Source organism: Periplaneta americana, chromosome 2 (assembly GCF_040183065.1).
Source record: "Periplaneta americana isolate PAMFEO1 chromosome 2, P.americana_PAMFEO1_priV1, whole genome shotgun sequence".
In the NCBI taxonomy this organism is placed as follows: Eukaryota; Metazoa; Arthropoda; class Insecta; order Blattodea; family Blattidae; genus Periplaneta; species Periplaneta americana.
Window position 1 is genome coordinate 27,730,270 of NC_091118.1, and position 20,443 is coordinate 27,750,712.

The 20,443-nt window shown below is 37.7% G+C and overlaps 1 protein-coding gene across 1 annotated transcript in view; it reads left to right on the top strand.

The window, feature by feature from the left end:
- The window catches only part of Myc, a 51,830-nt gene extending 31,750 nt beyond the window's left edge, over positions 1–20,080 (top strand). Inside the window, exons 4-5 of the mRNA XM_069813105.1 lie at positions 7,278–7,905; positions 10,617–20,080. Coding sequence (XP_069669206.1) covers positions 7,278–7,905; positions 10,617–10,656 — 668 coding nt within the window. The 3' untranslated portion in view covers positions 10,657–20,080. The remainder of the gene's footprint in view (positions 1–7,277; positions 7,906–10,616) is intronic.
- The last annotated feature ends 363 nt before the right edge of the window (positions 20,081–20,443 follow it).

Here is a 20,443-nt window from a genome sequence, read left to right on the forward strand (position 1 = left end):
ACCGAAGTCCACACATGTGCTGAGGTGCACTCGTTATGAGTGACTAGTTGGCCGGGATCCGACGGAATAAGCGCAGTCTTAAATCACTTCGTGATTTTACGCATATCATATATTATTTTAATGTACCGAAGTACATATGATATTTCCATGCAGATATTCTGCGTCATCATACGATGAAAGAGTAATGGAACGGAGAAAAATTTCCTATATTTTTAGTAGGCCTAAATAAAAAGATTGTCAGTTCCACGTTTCATATGTTGGTATTCATTGCGTTGATTCCTGCATTGCCACATAAATAACACGAGTACAGTATTGATTGTAGAATAGTAACTGTCGTAATTAAAATTACCTTGTTATATATATTTTTATATGGAGGGTGGGCCGGAAGGCTTACACCTCAGCCAGAGGCTTAAGTGCGTACAACTCCTGTCATCTGAATATTTGTCGCCGAACAGTCGCGCTCTTGTACGTATACAACACGCTGCACCGAGAGCTTAACCTGGGCTATGGTAATGATGTCAAAGATATGTGAAGAAATGATGGCGAAATGAGTCTGAAAACCAACGCGGAAAGTTACCCAGCAGTTCTGCTTCAGTTCGAGCCCGTTCACACGGTACGGGAATTTCTCGAAACGGATATTTATTTGAATCGAATTCCTGCGGACACAGAGTTCGATTCTTTCTCTGGCATAATGAAATTTAAATTACGTAGGGAAAAATCTAACCGTATGTACACTACTCTCCGCACGAAATCGATTTGAATAAATCGATGGTGTTCGGGTAAAGGTTTTTTTTTTTGTGCAAATGGAGTTTTGTTATTCTAGGTGAATAACACGAGTACAGTATTGATTGTAGAATAGTAACTGTCATAATTAAAATTACCTTGTTAGGTTTCATATGGAGGATGGGCCGGAAGGCTTACACCTCAGCCAGAGGCTTAAGTGCGTACAACTCCTGTTATCTGAATATTTGTCGCCGAACAGTCGCGCTCTTGTTATATATATTTTTATATGGAGGATGGGCGGGCTTATGTGAGGGCGGCAATGAACCTTCGGGTTCCTTAAAAGTCATTTGTAAGTAAGTAAGGTGAATACACAAGTTAAATTAAATGGGTGTGCAAAAAAAGAAAAGAATACTAGTATTTGATGCGTTTTATTTGTGTAGAAAATTATTTGCAATAAGTGTAGGAAGTTTAATTTTCCTTTATCTCAAAACTAATTTTTATGCCTTATCTCCCTTTACCCAACCGAAATGCCCGTTTCGAGAAATTACGTACTGCGTGAACGGGCCCTAAGTTGAAAGAAAACCTCGGAAAAAACCAACCAGGTAACTACTGAGTGTGAGAGAAATAAAGGTACCCCCCTCTATACACCAAGAAAACGTTTGGAAGCCATGGAGGTTGAGTTCCATGTTTTTACTCCCGGGAAGACATAGTATTCAATTTGATAGGCTAAGTTGAACTCGGGGCCGTTCTGAACGTTTTAGCAACGAGAAAAATCCTGTTGTCACGTAGGATTGAGCCCAGGATTTTGCAGTCTATCTATATCAATTGAGTTACCCGGCCACCGATTATGGGGCTATTGTCACAACTCACACAACTGTGTAACCACAGTCTAGTATATACAGTCACGAAGGTTGAGTTGTGAGGGTACTAGGAACAATAGACTGTGCCGGTACTATTTTGCATTGTGATGAGGTGATAGTAGCGATCCTAGTGGTTAGCAACTATCCATGGATGCATATTTCCTACGTATTGAGCTTCGTGACTGTATGTACTAGACTGTGGTGTAACTCTGACCTATTATAAAAGTTTAGTAAGTTACCTAACGATGTTAGCATCAGACTTGCAGCGTTGCATATTTCGCAGACTGTCTGGGCTCGAACTCGTCTAGTCGTCGGCACCCCTGGTCGCGAAGTTCAATGTCAGAGGTCGTCGACCCCGGCCGTATCGATCCCTGTGCCGCATTGTGGACCACGCCCTCTCCACATGCGACCTTGCTCTCATTCTGAAGGCGGGGTACTCACTCCAGTAGTGTCTGCGGAGAGGGCGTGCTTCATACGGATAGATACGGTATTCAAGTACGAAAACTTTGTAGTTTTGTGTTCAAAGAAAAACAAGGCTAGGCCTGTTAGTTGCAGTGTCTTGAAACTCTTCCTGAATCCAAATTATACTCTTCTAGATAATCTCTTTCCCTACTTCTCTAATCCTTCATCCATTTCGCATCATGTGTATTATTCCAAGTCACTTCTGACTCAAATCCGTGCTGGTCTTCCATACAGGCAGCCCGGGTTCGATCCCTTGTCTGGTAATGTCGGAATTTCTGGTGGGCAAAGTACAGCTTGATTCACGGATTTGGCCCTTGCAAAAAGTAAGTACTGTCGGTGACTCAGGAGAAGACGAGAGCGGACTGAGGAGGAAGGGATGTGAACAGATAACGTAAGACAAGACGTGCAATATTTGTACTGCAGTAAGCAGAAACATTAGGTCTCCTTCTGTTCAACTTAGCTTTAACTTCCATACGCATTGTTACTCATGTTTCCTGCAGAGTAATAACCTGGCTACTGGGATGCTTATCTGAGCGATGTTTATAATAATGAGCAGCGATAGTCAAGGTCACATTCTTTCCGCTCGTCTTCTCCTAGGTAACGGACAGTACTGTACTCCAACCACGAGAATGTCTTTGGGGACTGAGACGAAGCGTGGTAATGCTGTGAATGAATGTTGATGTCATAAGGTCACACACGTGGGTACTCGTATCTGTATTGGCTAGCTCTCACAGCACAAACAATAACAATGACACACACACACATATTGTTACTACCCTAGTTACAAAATTAGATCACAGTTAATCTCCTGATCTTTTAATCTCTCCATACAGGAAATAACATATGCAGGAGAGCGCATGGTTTTTAAACTGACGTTATAACGGTAATATCGTCTATCTACTTCGCTCCAATAGACGACGCAATAGTAAGCACATTCCTTTCACGGTTGATCTCCTGGTTGGAGAACAGTAGATGGACTAAGAGCGAGTTACTCATCGCTGCTGGGGGGCTGGGTCACATAGGTCAGGCCGCGCAGTCATAACACCTAACGCTTCCTTCTTATCATGTCGCGGTCTTAAAACACAATATTCTTCCAACGTCCCGTTACTAACCACTACGTCTGTTGACTAAACAATGTCATGATGACTTATATTTTCTTGACATGAGCGTCCTTCAGCTACGAGCATAGATATTAACCTAGACGTACTTCTATGATCTAGGACAGCCGTGGCGAAAATGTGACTCGCGAGCACATTGTGGCTCGCAATGATATCTATGTATTTCTCTTGCTGTCTACCTCCCCCAACCCCCACCCTCTCATTCACTTGAGTCAAACTCCGTTCCATTTGTATTTGTCTCTGACCTGCTAGTGGCGTATCGTCACAATGTCTCTCTCGAAGCCATGTGTCTCTACAAAAACGAAAGTTTCAAGTAGGATGGGAAGACGAATTTTTTTCTGCCAATATGATGAGAATATAAAATGTATGATTTGTTCACAAGTATTACGAGGAAAACGGTTGTATAACATAAAACGACATTATGCTACATGTCACTCATGAAATATTAAAAGGTTAAGTGTTATTATTATTATTACTATTATTATTATTATTATTATTATTATTATTATTATTATTATCATTATCATCATCATCATCATCATCATCTCTGTACGTCGATCCTTTTTCAGCAGATGTACGAATAATGCGGTTAGATCTTCAATTTAAACTCTCAGATTTACTATGTGATGTTAAAAGAAAGCTAGATGTAAGGACTTTACAAATGTTGAACTTTTCAAATCTTTGCCAAAAAATAAATATCCGAAGCTTCGTTCTTTCGCTTGCTCTGTTGAAGCCATGTTCGCTACAACTTACGTTTGTGAAAAATTATTTTCAACAGCGAAAATAGTAAAAACCAAATTTAGATCACGACTGACAGACAAATACCTTCGTGATCAACTACGACTGGCAGTAAGTCACATAATTCCTGATTTTGAAACTCTGTCCAGAGACATTCTGAAGACAGTTAATTTTAGGTTGTGATAATGTGTCCTATGTTTTCTTATTCATTTCTTTCTTCGTTATACGTACTAAACATTAGTTTGTAATCTTATACTGTATGAAATTATATTTAAGTGCTTGACGTAAGGAAAATGAAAATCTCTTAATAAGTCAGACAGTTGCTTCACTTCCCCTTCGGGTGTCCGCCTCCCTCCATAGGTGCTATGCACGTTGCAATTACACAGTGACTCGGCACACGATTACATTTTCGCCACGGCTGATCTAGGATATTAATTACATTCTCTCTCTTCCCTTCCCCCCATGCACGTTTGTAATTAAATTTCTTTCTTACAACGTTATAACGCTACACACAACTCGCTCACTAGCCAAACAACCAAGGACAAGGACCATTAACGTTGAATCGAGCTGTGCATGTTGCAGAGGCTTTTTCTCGGCGTACTCCCGTTTTCCTTTCCATCAGCACTGTCGCAGAAAATATATCTTAATTGTGTACAAATCTAAACATATAACTGCTAAGCATACACAGCAGTCACTTCTGATGTTGTTTTCATAGGTAGAAAAATATACATTTAAAATATGATGTGCATTTCTAGTGAGTAGATTCCAGATTTAGCTACCGGCGTAGCTCAGTCGGCTAAAGCGCTTGTCTGCCGACCAGGAGTTGCGTTCGATTCCCGCTTGGGTTGATTACCTGGTTGAGTTTTTTCCGAGGTTTTTCCAAACCATAAGGTAATCAGGTAATCCTTGACGAATCCTCGGCCTCATCTCGCGAAATATCTCGATATAACCAATTTCATCGACGCTAAATAACCTCGTAGTTGATACAGCGTCGTTAAATAACCAAGTCAAAAAAAGATTCCGGATTTATATGCACTATAAACGGAAAGTGACATCCATTGTATTATGTTAAACCTTAAAATTACTTCTCTTATCATAAGTCCATACTCTCCATTTGTATACCGGAACAAAAATAAAACAAATCAACACAACTGTAGTGTCAGTCCCAAACGAGCCCGTGTATGCCAGAGTTTTTTCTCATTGTATGAAATCATGTCTGTGGCCAGCTTATCGCAAACCACTGCTTGTGATAACGATAACGTAAGATATATTATGTAAGACGATAACACAAGACATATCATGTAAGACAAAAGACATACGCATAGTCTAAATGAGAAAGAAATTATTCTGAACACTTCCTGTCGGGATCGAATATTAATCATACATACTTATATCCGGAAACTACACCGCTTGAGTCGCCTGTACACGATAGAACAGATTACTGGGTGAAACTGGAATTGTTAAGAATGCAAGAAATGCGCGCATTTGACGAAGGTCGATGCTCGCCGGGGGCCGTGACATTTAGGGTATGAAAGTGGCTTTGGGCTAATTATTGTGAGTTCGGTGTGATTTGTCTCAAGGTTGTACCCGCATATCGTACGAGGTTGTTCACGATTCAGAAGTGCTCTTGGCATTCGAGGAGAAAAAATTATATTGCCGCGGGCACTGACAGGGAAATCGTGCGATTGCATAGAGGTATCGACAACCGCAATCATCGTGTGGTGATAATTATCGACAAGTTTATTATTTATTTAATGCAGGGCTTATCATTAGTCATCATCATCATCATTATCGAGCACTATGGCGTAGTGGTCATACCTTACGCCTTATATTTGGGAGGTTCAGGATTCGATCCCAGGGACCGACTATCTTGTTTTTTTTTTTTCTTTTTTTTTTTTTTTTTTTTTTTGTGGTTTCACATGCACCTCCAGACGATTGCTGAGATAGTACCATCTTATGAAATAATCAGTTCCTTCCACTAATCTGGCAGTTTTATTTTGGACGATTTGTAGTGGTAGACAATGGTGTTTGACTTTTTATTTCAATTTTCCGAATATTGCACAACTGGGGTAATTTCTATAAATTACATATTACACCCCAGAGCACCGGCCTTCGATTCTCGCATGAGGGAGCAAAACTGCTCGCAGGAATGACATCACAGAGCACGGATCCACCGACTAATGTTATAGACTAAAGGCTTATCCATAATAAACCGGGAACGTAAACAATAACGGAAAATTTGTTCAAATACATCTTTAAATGTGGGCATTCACAATTAACGAGAAGCTTGCCGGAGTCCGGGAACGGGAACTTGAAGATTGGCAAACTATGAACTTTGCCATTCTCGTTTCCGATCACAGCCTACTTGATTCATTCTGTTGTCATCAAAAAACTATTTGTCGTCGTATATTTTGTAGTAAGGAGGCCATGATATAATTTATTCTTCATTTATTGCTTTTAACTAATCCAGAAATCACTTCAAATATGTGCTACATGTATGTGTGATTTAAATTCTTAAATATTCAGTGTGATAAATGTTGAAGTTGGTTAACCTGTGTTCATGTCGGCTGGGCATTGGTCAACTATACACAGATATCCGAATACGTAATATCGACTTTACATATCGTTATTGACATACATATCGATAGCCTATGCATAGCCGTTTCCGTTCTCTGTTTATTGTGAATCAAAAGTCTTCACGTTCATGTCCCGCTTTCCGTTCTCCTTCTGGTTCTCGTTCTCGGTTTATTGTGGACCAGCCTTGACTTGTCTTCCAGCATAACCCGGAGATTGGTCCTAGTACGAAGACAGATACAAACAATGATGCTTTACGAATGTTTTAATCATCAACATTTTTGTTCTTAAAGGCTGATCCATAATAAACGGGAACGGAAACTTTTTTTAAATTTTAGTTGGTTATTCAACGACGCTGTATAACTACTAGGTTATTTAGCATCGATGTGATTGGTGATAGCGAGATATTTGGCGAAATGAGGCCGAGGATTCACCATAGGTTATCTTGCATTCACATTACAGTTGGGGAAAACCTCGGAAAAAACCGAACCAGATAATCAGCCCAAGCGGGGATCGAACCCGCGCCCGAACGCAACTTCAGACTGGCAGGCAAGCGGCTTAACCGACTGAGCGACGCCGGTGGCTGGAATGGAAACGAGAACGGAAATATTGTTAAAATAAATGTACTGTATTTAAATGTGAGCATTCACAATTAACTATTGTGAATACTCACATTTAAATACAGTTATTTTAACAATATATTCGTTCCCGTTTCCGTTCCTGGTTTATTGTGAACCAACCTTTAGAGACTTCACAAGGTTTTCTTTTGTTTTCTTACTGGATTTTATTGTTTGTATTGCAGAGGAGGAGATCGACGTGGTGTCCGTGGTGGATCGCGAGAAGCTGACAACACTGCCAACGAACCCCAGCGCGCGAGACCGACAACAACTACAACTAACGGTAGCGTCCGCCATCAAACAGCGCTCTTCTCGCAGTCGGAAGCGCAACGTTGTAGTGGCGCCAATAGCTGCCCCCACGGCGACGACAACGACGACGACGGTCGAGGAGAAGCGCCCTCACAAGCGACGACGTGCCCGTGACGAAGGCGGCGCCTATAACGACAAGCGTCGCGAACACAACGACATGGAGAGGCAGCGCAGAATAGACCTGAGGGACTGCACCGTCAAGCTGCGGACGCTTATACCATCCATCGCGCATAACGAGCGCGCAGCCAAGGTGCTGATCCTCAGGGAGGCCACCAAACATTGCCGGTTTCTCAATGCGGAGTACAAGGAACTGTGCCGGGTTAAAGCGGCACTCCAACAGAAGCAAGGCAGGCTGACACAACGTGTGCGTGAGCTTCGATTCCAGAACGCCAAGTTGCGGCGCTCATCATCCTCCTCCTCCTCTTCCTCTTCCTCCTCCTCCGCCTCCACCACCGCCAGCACCAGCACCGTCAAGTCACCACGCAAGAAGCGCATGGGCAGTAGGTAATAGACACAGCCGCTCCGAGAGCGTAACGGGAGTTCTGTACATGCCCTCTCGACACTAGTCACTATAAGCTGTCGGTTTAGTTACTTTTAAATACCCCGTACTTATCCACAACTTCAAAACGTTATAATGATCGTCATCTACGGAGACTGCCCGATTCAGAACTCTTCTGCGCACATACAAACACGTGAATGTGCTTTGTTCAGTTACTGGACGCGTGTAAATACTATATATCGTATGTAATTTTTTATTACAAAAAAAAAATGAATGTAATACTAATTTATTGTAAGTATACCGTGTGTATTTAAAACTATACTGCTTAGCTTGAAATATATTACCATAAGAAATCCATATATACAAATTGAAAGTGGAATTTCATATAGCTGGCCATGTGTAATAAATTGGTAGGCCTTGTAGAAAAGAAGACTATCTATTAATTATTGCCAACATATACATGATCTTTTGACAACATATTATCAGTTTTAGGTTAGGTGATTCAAAATAATTATATCATGGAGTTACTATTATAATTTCAGTTATGTATTTTATTTTAATGATTTTTTTTCATTAGTTTACTTTTCACAAAAAAAAAAGGCAAATAAAAACAATTTAGCCATACTACTAACTTACACAAATCTGATCGTATTGTGACATGCAACAGGATCATCTTGGCTGTCTGCGCATGCGCGGACTTGATTAATAAAGACATAAACTAACCACATCTAACCTTCGTGATGTGTAACAGCAGCACGAAGGGAACCCCTTGATTTGGTCTAGAATGTACACGCGAAAATAAATTCAAGTAAGAATCACTCACTGCATGAGAGGTCCTCATGCGCCACAACCAAAATAATCCTGTCGCGAGCCCCTCCTGTTTTGTGGGATGGAACTGTTGTGTAATTATTGTGGCAATAAAAGTAGATAGTTTTCTTTTTGTACAAGGCCTACTAATTTATTAGACATGGCCAGCTACATGAAATTTCACTTTCAATTTTTCATGCATGGATTTCTTATGGTAATGTTAATTCCCTATGTTATAGTTTGAAATACACTTGGTATATTTAAACATTAGAGGAAAATAAACTCATTACCAATAGACTCGCGTGACGGCATGCGTGCAGAAGCCTATCAATCGGGTCGCCTCCAATCTTGACGATAATTGTACTATGTGTTATTGTAAAAGTCCGAAAACTAAAATCACATTCATTTGTGTAGAGTCTTTACTTTTTACACTGCATTTTTATCATCGCACTGAACTACAATTAAAACAATTACGAAGGCTGCCCAATGTAGAACTCTTCTGCGCACACACAGTCATGTGATATTAAGTCAGTTGCTGTCGATAATAAGCGTATACTTTACGGAAGTTAATGAACATTGGAAGTACAACTGATTTAGTTACTGAACGAGTCCATGTGAAATCGCATGCGCAGAAGTGGTCTAAATCGGTCCGCCCTAGCTCTCAATTATTGTAGTTGCATTATTATAAAACATTGTAACTAAGGTTACGTTCATTTGTTCAGAGCCAATTTATAATGTTATATTTTCTGTTTATCGTTATACTTCGGCACAACTTTAAAACACTATAATGATCTTCATTTACGATGGATGCCTGATTCAAAATGCGTCTGTGCGCACTCAACGTGGTATCGCGAGTGAAATTCTCTTTTGATGGGTTAGTGGGTGCTGAATTAATGATATATTTTGTAATATTCGTGAAAAGAACGTGCGCCGTTTCTTTGGTTTGTATGTCAGTTCCACACGGTTACTTCTCCAAAAGTGTTTTTCTTACAAAACTCAAATTTAATATTAATCAATGTATATATTTAAAGCCTCGAGCAGATTATAACAGATTTGGTTAGTGATGGGTTCGCGAGACGACGTAACGTTCTATGCGCAGAAGGCGCCCTCGTACTTGACGGTTATTATACTTACGTTACTATAAAAGACCGGAAACTAAGATCACATTAATTTCATTTAGAGCTAGTACTTTCATGCCCAGCATTACTCATTGCATTTCGTCACTTTTAAACAATATTTCCATTATTCTAAATGACCGGAAAGTAGGTTTTTTTATGTTGATGGTCACGTAATAAGGTGACATGATTTAGAAACCTTCAACGCAAACACAGCCATGTGTTCTCGACAACTAATCAGCTTTATGCAGTTATGTCGCTTTTTATAATTATTGACTAATTTAATTAAATCAGTTCTTTTTACGTATCTAGTCAGTGTAAAGATTGCACCACGTTTCAAAGAAATAGCTTAATGCAGAATATAATTTACGAAGTCATTTCACCACCCAAATACTGACTAAATAACTCCTGAGATCACGTGACTACGGAGATGGATTCTTCGTAATTGATGGTCAGTTTTGGAAGACATTGCAGCTCAAAACCGCGTCTGTAAAGAGAATGAGACTGGATTTTTTAAACAAAGTTTCAAAAAATGGTTTGGTCGATTTCCTTATTGCCGATCAAGTATAGGAAATTCTACGTTTCGTAGGTTGGATCTACCGTCCTGTTGAGATAGAGAAAATTGAGTTAATTACAAATGACTATGCGTGCAAGTAAATTCATCATTATGTCCGCTTTTAACTTATGTAACTTGTCATAGGCACCTTTATGTGTTAAATGATTAATTTTATGCCTTTTGTCTTTCACATATTTTGTGAAACTGCATTAATCTTAGTATTGGTGTGTTCTTCTAGGTCTAAGCGTAGGACTAGAAGATTGCCGAAGAAAAAATAACATGCCGACAGTTGGAATCAACCTTCCATCCGTGGAGGCCATGGGATTACCCGGGTAATCCATGGAGACCAAGGGATTATTCGGGTAGAAAAGACCAGGATCTGAAGACTTAGTGTATTGATTTTATTGTTTTTACTTGGAATTTGAGAAAATAGATCGAAAAAAAATTATATTATATTAAATCACTAATTTAAAAAAAAAAAGAAATAAAACCAGAAAAGTGCAATCGAGTGAACCTCGTCTCATTTAACAACCATTTTTTCCCCTCCCATACCCACATGAATGGAGAATGCGATTAGCGCATATGGTCTCCATGATTTGTTTGTCTGGAGTAATAGCACTTCAGGAATGAAAACTGTAGGAAACTCACATAAAAGGAGATACCTAGCGCAGAGAGCAAACAAAAAAAAATGTTAAATGCATAATTTCCCAGCCATGTGTGTAATTATGAAGGCTACACTGCAGATATCCCATTGATAATCTTTGTCAACATTGTAGAACTGTAATTTTATTGTCGCTGCCAAAGTTGTCGATATTGCACGTCAGAAAGGAGTCATTGTCGAAGTTGGCATCGTACAAAATATGAAGTATGTGTGCTTCAGTGTACAAGTTTGTTATCTCAGTTTACTTACCCTGAACGATTTATGGAGTGCAGCGTTGCCTAGTCAAGGAGTGTCGCTATGAAGGGAGACAATTGACGCTCGGACATATTTTATTCTGAAATCCATTAGCTAGCCAGATATAAAGAGAATGAATAAGCACGCCTAATAAAAAACACAATAATTCAGTTTAAACCATTACCTCGGTACAATATAAAAGACGTGGGATGTAGTGCAGCGATCTGCTATTGGTTCTCGCCATGTGCAGGAAGTTTGCATTCCAGAATAGTTAAAGCAAATTAAATTTGAATGTTACTGGAACTTTTTTTTTCTTTTCTTGAGGATCGATGAAAAGCTCAGTATTTATCTGAACTGCTAGAGTGTTTGTTTTTCGTAGTGAAGCACATTTTCAAATTCCAAGGAATTTCAATGGAATTTGTTATACGCAAAGGGACAGAAACTGTATTTGGAGTAGTTTTTTCCTCTGGATTCTCTAGTTTACCCTAACCGTTATTTTTTTATAGGCAACACGACACATCGTGGGTAAAGTTTGGAACGTATTCAGGACTAAGAAATGTGTTCATTTTTTCACAGTTACTATAAAAGAATTAGCTGTTCATGCATAATACCACACTTAACAGTTAAAAGTTGTTAAATTGGCAACACTGGCCATAGAAATAGGCCTAAGTTACCGTGCGTTTTTTAAAGCGCTTCATGCCTTTTCTGCAGCAAAATGAGGGTCGAAAAAAACGCAATTAGGTCAGCTGACTGCAAAATGGTGGACAATTAATATTGGCTTCTATTACTGTATTAATAAATTCGACCTTAAAAGAACCGAACATGTTAAATAGTTTCGACTTACATGATAATTACATGGAATAATAAAAGTTTGCAAAAGATCAAAACTCGCATTCCGCCATGATGGCTCGTGCAGCAAACTAGTAAAGCGGTGTTTTAATTTGCTGCAGCGCTTTACATCTTGCTTTAAAAAAAACGCACGGTTAGAGTTCGTGTGAACATAACCTCAAATACTGAATCTGCTATTGGAATATTAGAATATTTAATCTTCAAAATTTCGTTAGTATTTCTTTTCACCAGGAAAGGTATGAATGCATTTCAAACTGACATCTTAATTGTATACCTATTGACCACTAAGGATGCCTTTGCTTACGTTAAACACTCTCTTATCTCTGGTGACGTTTATTGCCAAGGGTCTTTGTTATATTCATAACATCGTAAGTTTTATTACTAATGTTGTATTTTATGACGATGCTAAGGATCTACAAAAGTAGAGAAGCAACATGTTTTGCAGTTTTTAATTATGGATATAATATTGTCCCCGTAAGATGACGTGCGGCTCGCGACAAGATCGTCTTGGCTGTCTGAGCATGCGCGGACTTGATTAAGAAAAACCTAAACTAACCAAACCTAACCTTCGTATAAGCAAGATGTGTAACTGGAACACGAAGAGAACTTCGTGATTTGATCTAGAATGTACACATGAAAATAAATCTAGATATGGATCACGTTGGCACTGCATGAGAGGTCCGCGCTTGCGCCATAACCAAACTGTTCCTCTCGCGAGCCCCTCCGGGTAAGATGTTGCTGTTCCCGTGATTTTACAAGACTGCCAACATGCGAAAATTCACCGCACATCAGCAGTGACTTCAGTATCAACGCGGGAGAGCTTGTTACATATAGCTCCTGTATCAATTTACGTTGGTGCAGCTGTTGTGACGTCATACAATTGCTACAGTGTCATATGACTGTACATGAGGGTTCAGAATTAGTACAGGGACATCATTTTATTTTTACTTCAATTTTTATTGTACCTGAGTTTTTTAATGTACTTCACTCCCACCCCTTTTACTAATGAAGTTCCAGCTGTCCTCTACACACAGATCCAAGACCGCATATAGTAAACAGCACTGAGTTAGTGAGTATAGTACGTTCCAGAAATATGTTCGCGTTTTCCAGTGACGAAAGAGCTTTCAATATTGAATCATATTTTCGCACAGGTACTGTCGTCCATTTGCCTACGTCGCATCCCTATTTCCTCCACCTGCTTCTGTTCGCCTCTCTGTAAAAGCAGGACTGTCTTAGCTCGTTTCTGAAAACATTGATTTCTGTTAGGAATTGGACGTTTACGTAATATTATACAACGGTTTAAAAGAACTTAAATAAAAGATCTTCGTTAAATAATTAACTGTCACGTAATTTCCCTCTCTACGATCCTGCGGCATAACCACTTGGACGGATAGTAGATAGTATGTCTGAGTAATTTTATCTGTGCGGGTCGGGCAAAAGTGAAGATTGAATTTACAGCACGTAAGGTACTCTTTTATAGAATAGGTACAACATGAGTTACTAGTACGAAGGACGAAAGTGGCAATTGAAATTAGAGGCAATAGTCTATAGTGCGATAATATGCACAAAAGAACTGAAGTCTGTATCGAAATGAACGGCCACCATTTTCAAAAATGTGTTTAAATATCCATATTATGATTATTTTTCAATTTAACTTCATTCTCTATATTGTACGCTAATGTGCTGTAGACATAATATAAACTGCATAATGAATACGTTCGCATGGCTAACTCAGTTCGTGAATAAAAACACTTATTCTTAATACAGTACTGTATTAAGATTAAACAAAAAACTAATGAAAATTATCGAACTCAAAATCGCGATATTTCCTAGTTTACGTAAATGGATGAACTACTTTTCTTCCCTCCTACATCTAGTAGAGTGATTTGTTTGTGTTTTATGCTAGTATCATCGAACTACAGTCGTGGAAGGGGTAGCAATCTGTGTTTCCGGTTCTCTAAAGGTATAGCGAGGTTAATATTAAAAATGTTAGTAAAAATAAAATGATGTCCCTGTATATAAGACGCGAAAGCAGACGTAATATTTTCAAATCAAAGACTTAAAAAAACTAATATAAGAAACGTAAAATGGACTAATATAGAATTGATAACAATGATACTTAATTTTAGAAGCTTTTGTCATCTCATGTGATCAATAAATAGGTCTATACATTTACTTGAATCCCTACCGTTCGACACCTTACTATAAATTAATGGTGATCAATTCAGCTGCTCTTACGAAAATCTGTGTGCACTCACGAGCAAAAAAGTAAGTATTGGGACGATGTGCTTTCGCATACTGCTCGTGTGCATCGAAGATTGTTCTTGTACAAAGAGCATGAGTCGGTCGCCATTGCTATAGATATATATAACTGACTGTATTACGGCTTTTTATTTGCGAAGAGTTTTAAAAGAATTCAGTAGCACTTCATATTTGAAAATATATTACCATCGGGTTGAGCCAGTGAGAACTTATCCTTTAACATGTCTGCAGAAAATAACTCTTCCATGCTGAAAGAATTGGGTTAGTTTAATGACGTTTATATTTATCATGCAGAAATCATAGCATTATTAAAAGTGGAAAGTACAGTTAGAAATAAGAGAGCTGTCTTTTAATTTTAGTGCTGGTACAGAATTCCCGTTCAGAAATTGATGCTTCTAGATTAGAAGTGTCTTCTGAAAATGTTAATACATTCCACAATAACAAGAAAGAATATATTTTGATAGTACAACATTGTTCCTCCTTTCCCCAGATAATAGAGCAATCAGTAATATGAAACATAAGGTTTAAAAATTCTCGGAGCAGCGGTGGTTTGTGTATATGTAAATATAATATTTATCCTGGCTTGTGATATGTACCGGAAATTGCCAAACATTCAGTTTTGTGACAAGACACTCACTTAATGTTGAAAGAAACTTACATTGTACATTTATTTTCGCTATTTTCATTTATGTACTATGCACTGCCTGCTGGATCGCATCCTATGGCTGCGTAAACTGCCTGCTCAGTAAATATTATTCTGCCGCTGGGTGGCAGATAGTGCACACCGCCATTAACACTTCCTAAATAGCGGTCAGAATCCGTGAATATCCAGAGTACCGTGATTCTTTGCGCCAGAAATGTCGACAAATCAGCCATTGTTATTCCAGCGTACGCTATTTGCCATATACAGTCGTAGAAGGAATGAATGTAGCCTAAAATAGTCAAATACTATTAATTTTAAGGGCCATGGACATTGGTCTAAATTGAGTTTTACTTGAAATATTCATATCCCAAGCGCGTTGAAATGGAATAACAACGGCTGCCGATTGTGCTGCTCTAGCGGTGTGCACTACCTGCCATCTTGCGGCTACACGCACATAAGCGTTGATTGATCAGGCCATAGGATGCGATCCAGCAGGCAGTGGTATTATGTATAAAATTTTCCATTGTTATCTCATCAAGAAAGGGTTGTGTTTTATCCGCAAAATTGTGTGTATGGTGATTCTGGAACAAAGGAGAGATGTCTGGTAAGAACTTTAGTTTCTTTAAATACATTTGCTTTCACCAACAAATCATTTGTTTCGAAATTGATTTGCAATAGACAACTCAGTAAATATCATTAATTGGTATTTGTAATTTTACTGCTACACTCGTTATTTCAGGTAATGAATTATATAAATTTAATATGGCAATTAAACACATTAGGTTTATGTAATTGGATGAGTTGAAATGTTTTTTTAATTTTGTAATCTTTTTCATTGGTTTTGAGTGTTTTTAAAGTTTTTAGTGTCATATTAAGGTAATGTTATTCGTAATGACTTATTTTGGCATTAAATTAGGTATTTGCTTTTGGTTAATTGTCGTTTCCTTGCATTAATCATATTTCTCTTGAATGGGTTAATTTTCTGCTGTGAGTTTTAGAATGGACGTGACTAATATTACAAAATTTGTTAACTTTGCTTTGAAAATATGGGTTTACGAGTTAAGTGTAGCAGGGACGTATGTAACTTCAGTTAAAAATGCTAGATGCCAAAGTAAGTTTGCTCACTTTAGATAATAAATCGTTGTACATGTTTTAGTGAGCATGGCAGCTTATAATGCGTTTTTACTCTTTAACTGCCTCCAGCAATGCAAGGATTGAGGTCATGTTGGTTTTATTGTCTTTTTGCATTTTCATACATTGACATAATTATATATCTAATTTCCCAGAATAAACAAACTTGCAAGTTTGTTGAAAGCAACAACAAAATGGTTTTGTTTGAACCTTGTATAGTCTATTATTCCTAGTTTAAGCGATTTTCATATAAATAAATATATATAAATATATATTCAGAGTAATTATGATATACTATTTGTGTTACCCTGTCAGTGTCATGGAAAGTGAAAATGATATAGACTTTCTCAGATCCAAATTTGAAGTGGAATTTCGAAATGGAATACTGTATAACAAAGAAGTATGAAACTATAAAAAAATCCAGAAAGTTAGAAATGTAATTAATGAAATTTAAGATCAATAGATAATCACACTGTAGTTAAGAAATTACAAATTAAAGGATGACCAATATCGGAAACAGTCTATGGGGAAGATATTTGTGATTATAAAAAAGTATGGCATACTTCACAGAGTTGATGTGATTTAATATATTTGATTGTGAGGTTTGCGAAATGTTATGTTGTAACTTTTAGATTGGAAAGAGATTTTTCCACAATCTCTGGACCCTTGTTTGTCCATTGGCCACAATTTTTATGACACTGACACAATGTCTTGTGTACAGGTTTTATATTTACTGTGAATGTTGAGGTAGAAGGGGAAAAAATAATTTTGATGCTTTTTGTCCTTGTTCACAGTATTTTGTACTTTTTGATAAAAAGTAACATCTTGATTGTATCGGGAAGTTAATTCAGATTTTTTCAATAGAGTTTTTCATTACGATTGTTGCCATGGCTTTTCTGTGTCTTCAGCATTGCCCATTGCATTTGTTCATTTGTTCTTTTTTTAATATATAATTTTAAAGGTTTGAATATTTCAAAGTCTATAAACTGTTGATTAAAAAACTAAAATGCTGCTTTTTCAGAATCCACTTACATAGTTGTTGGCATGCGGGCAATGTTGGGAGAACAGATCTTGATAAAATGATTGACACGAGGGCTGCATCCCTTTTGACAAATGGTTTCTTTACTATGCATTTGGATAATATTGCTAATTGAAATGTGCCTTGTTGCTTCAACAGTTAAGAATTGATTACTTATTGGCTTGAGTACTTTGGTACGTCAGAGTTACCACTACAACGCTGTAAGAATTCCCCGCATAACGTCAGTAATTCATTCGTAAAAATATTCGGCAGGAAAGTACTGCCCAAAAAACACTAACCACTTCAATAAGAGTAGCTAAAACAAAGTCTCTATACAGAATATTTCGTAAAAGTGTAGCGATTTTTACTATACAGTGTAGTATTGGATTTTACTGGGTGTTCATTTCAATGTGTGTCATGACGTCACTGTTGTGAGTCCGCGATTTGAAGCGAGTTTCAGCTTTTAAGTCAGAGAAGTTGCCTATTAATCAAGGCGTTCAATCTGAACTTGAGAACGTGTACGGTATAACTTGAACGTCGTAGCAACAGATGGCGGTCTGTACGTTCTGTGTGCTACCATAACCTCTTTCGAACTATGTTTTGCTCGGGCAAGTCGTACGCAGGGTATTTGTTATCAGAGGTTGCGTACAGCAGCATTCCACAACACAAATCAAATGCTGCGTGCCCATGTTGACAGTCGAAGTTAATTTCAACAGATACTGTACGTAAGTTATCGTCTTAACCCTCTCCCCATATCCCGACAGTAAGAAAAAAACTCACCCCAGTACGTGTTTCCAAACAGTTCACATTCCTGCCACTACTGGAGTGTGCGTACATATCGGTAAGTACTCTTCAGAATGAACGCCGTACTTGCTAGGCAACTTCTCTGGCACATAAGTAATACGCCTCTGCGGAAGTGTAGGAAGATTGAATTGTCTAGGCTCATCGGCTAGCCACATGACATCATACAGCGGGCCATGACACACTTTGAACTGAACACGCAGTATAATTGAGAATACAGAAACATCCAATGTTTAAAATCTGCGTATCGGGCCCATTGTCAAGGAAAGCATCTGTTATCCAGAACTGGTAATCTGACAATTATGTCCCATTTCCAGATGATATACCATTATGTAGCTCCCAAACGTAAAGTGTTTAGCATCTGTAACGCAATGCAAAAGCCCAAAAGTCTCATATTACTCCTCTATTTAATCTATGTATTTAAACAAATAATGCACTTACATACACAGTAACATCCACGTTTACTGTTAATATCAACTCATTTTTGACACTCAGAACTTTAACAAACTTGTCTCGAAAACAAAATGATACTTGGTTGATATTGCAGTATGCCATTGCAGTGAAGGTGATTTACCTTTAATGTGCATTTATCCCAAACAAAAAATAAAATGTTCTGTGATTAATAATTAGAATTCTTGCATTCTAAATTAGATGCGCTTTTTTTTTCTTAAAATACCCAGAAGGACCCCACAGTCTGTCAGTATCGGTTGTTCTGAAAATACAGTACAACAGTAGGTACTGCAAGAAATATGACAATACCGATCAATATAATATGGGAACAAACACTCCATGATGACTCGTCATGTAGAGATGTGGTTACTGTACAGTTGTCTCAGAAATATATTGACAAAATTTTCTGGAATGTTCTTTAATTAAAAAAAACATCTTCGAACCCAAATGGTTTTTGAGATATAAAATAAACATGAATTGTGATTAGGCAGTATGTTGGTGTACATCATATGTATTGGACATGCCACGGAATCAGGGAATAACTGTCCATACACTGTTTAATCACTCTATGAGTTAGGTTGTATTTTTCTATTTTAATAGGTGAAGTTACGCAATCATTTGAGCGAAAAGGAACAATACATCGGGGATGTCTTCCCTACAAATAACAGATACCTTTCCCTTTTCTAGACCTTTCAGAAGTTTTCTAACTTTCGTTATTGTGACTGGGCTGTAACAAATTCACATATTGATAACTTGAAAAATATTAAAATAGGACAGGTGTTTTCACTGTTTTCATTACTCTGTTATTACTGTCACAATTAATTTGTCGGTCATTTTTAGATACACTATTTTGTCCGTCAAATGGGGCATGTTGTGAAAATAAGTGTTAACGATGTGTTATATCACTTCTCAGATGAGTGACGAAGCTTGATTAAATCTACGTTAATGTGCAGAAATACTTTGTACCCCGTTTGACTTCTGTGTAACTTTCGAACACATTTCATAAGTATCGGTCGGAAAACGTGTTGAGATATACGCACAGTATACGAAGCATGGTTGTTTAAAACTGAGAGAACGTTAAATTTTGTGGCGTTCTGCGGGGTAGTGTTCTTTTTTCAACAAAAAACTCTTTCCCCCTTTTTTTCACGTGTATCATATTACAAACTATTTCGCTTCAAAATGACTGTTGACATTTGTAAATAGAACCTTTTCAGAGATTACATTCCTTCTTATATTTTACTGTCTTGTTGTAAGTGGTAACTTTGTGTATCAGAAATTTTTTGTACAATTTCTGAATCTCACTTTAGATAATGGTATGTGATTTAAACTCGAGAATAGGTGATATTGGAGATAATGTTTAGTGATTGGAATTATGTTCTATGTTTGTTACTATTAATGAAATATTTCAAATCGGCGTAATATTTTATATGAAGGACTTCATTCAAAGAATTAGCAATTGCAAGCATGATAAGACACATTTCTGTATTGTTATCCTGCTCAACTTTCTAACCTTGTAAATTTGAGGAAAATGTGATTTCCTTCTGACAATTTAAGAGGTACTTAACTAGAGGGCTGTATATGAGTGAGTGAAGTATTATTGTACATTAGTTTTCTTGGTTTAGTTCCTGTATCAATACATGAGTATGAACACTTTTTGTGGTTTTATTTATTGTCCTTAATATCTATACACTTAAGTTCCCTACCTTCAAGGCTCCTATTTTTCCTACCTTAATGTGAACGGCTATAGCCATTATAGGGTTATCAGTGCTTGGATGCCTACGTGTGTCTTGAGTAGAAGAACGCAGAATTTATACAGAGCGAGAACACTGTCTTCGATGTCAAAGTTTGACATATTACTAACTTGCTATAGGTTATTTCAATGGATACAGAAACTACTAGGCGCCGGCAGCCATTTACATAGTAAAATAAAATAATGGGTATTTATTTTAAATCATAAACATAATACATCTTGATTACACAACTTTTAACATGTATCACTTCGGAATATGTATGATA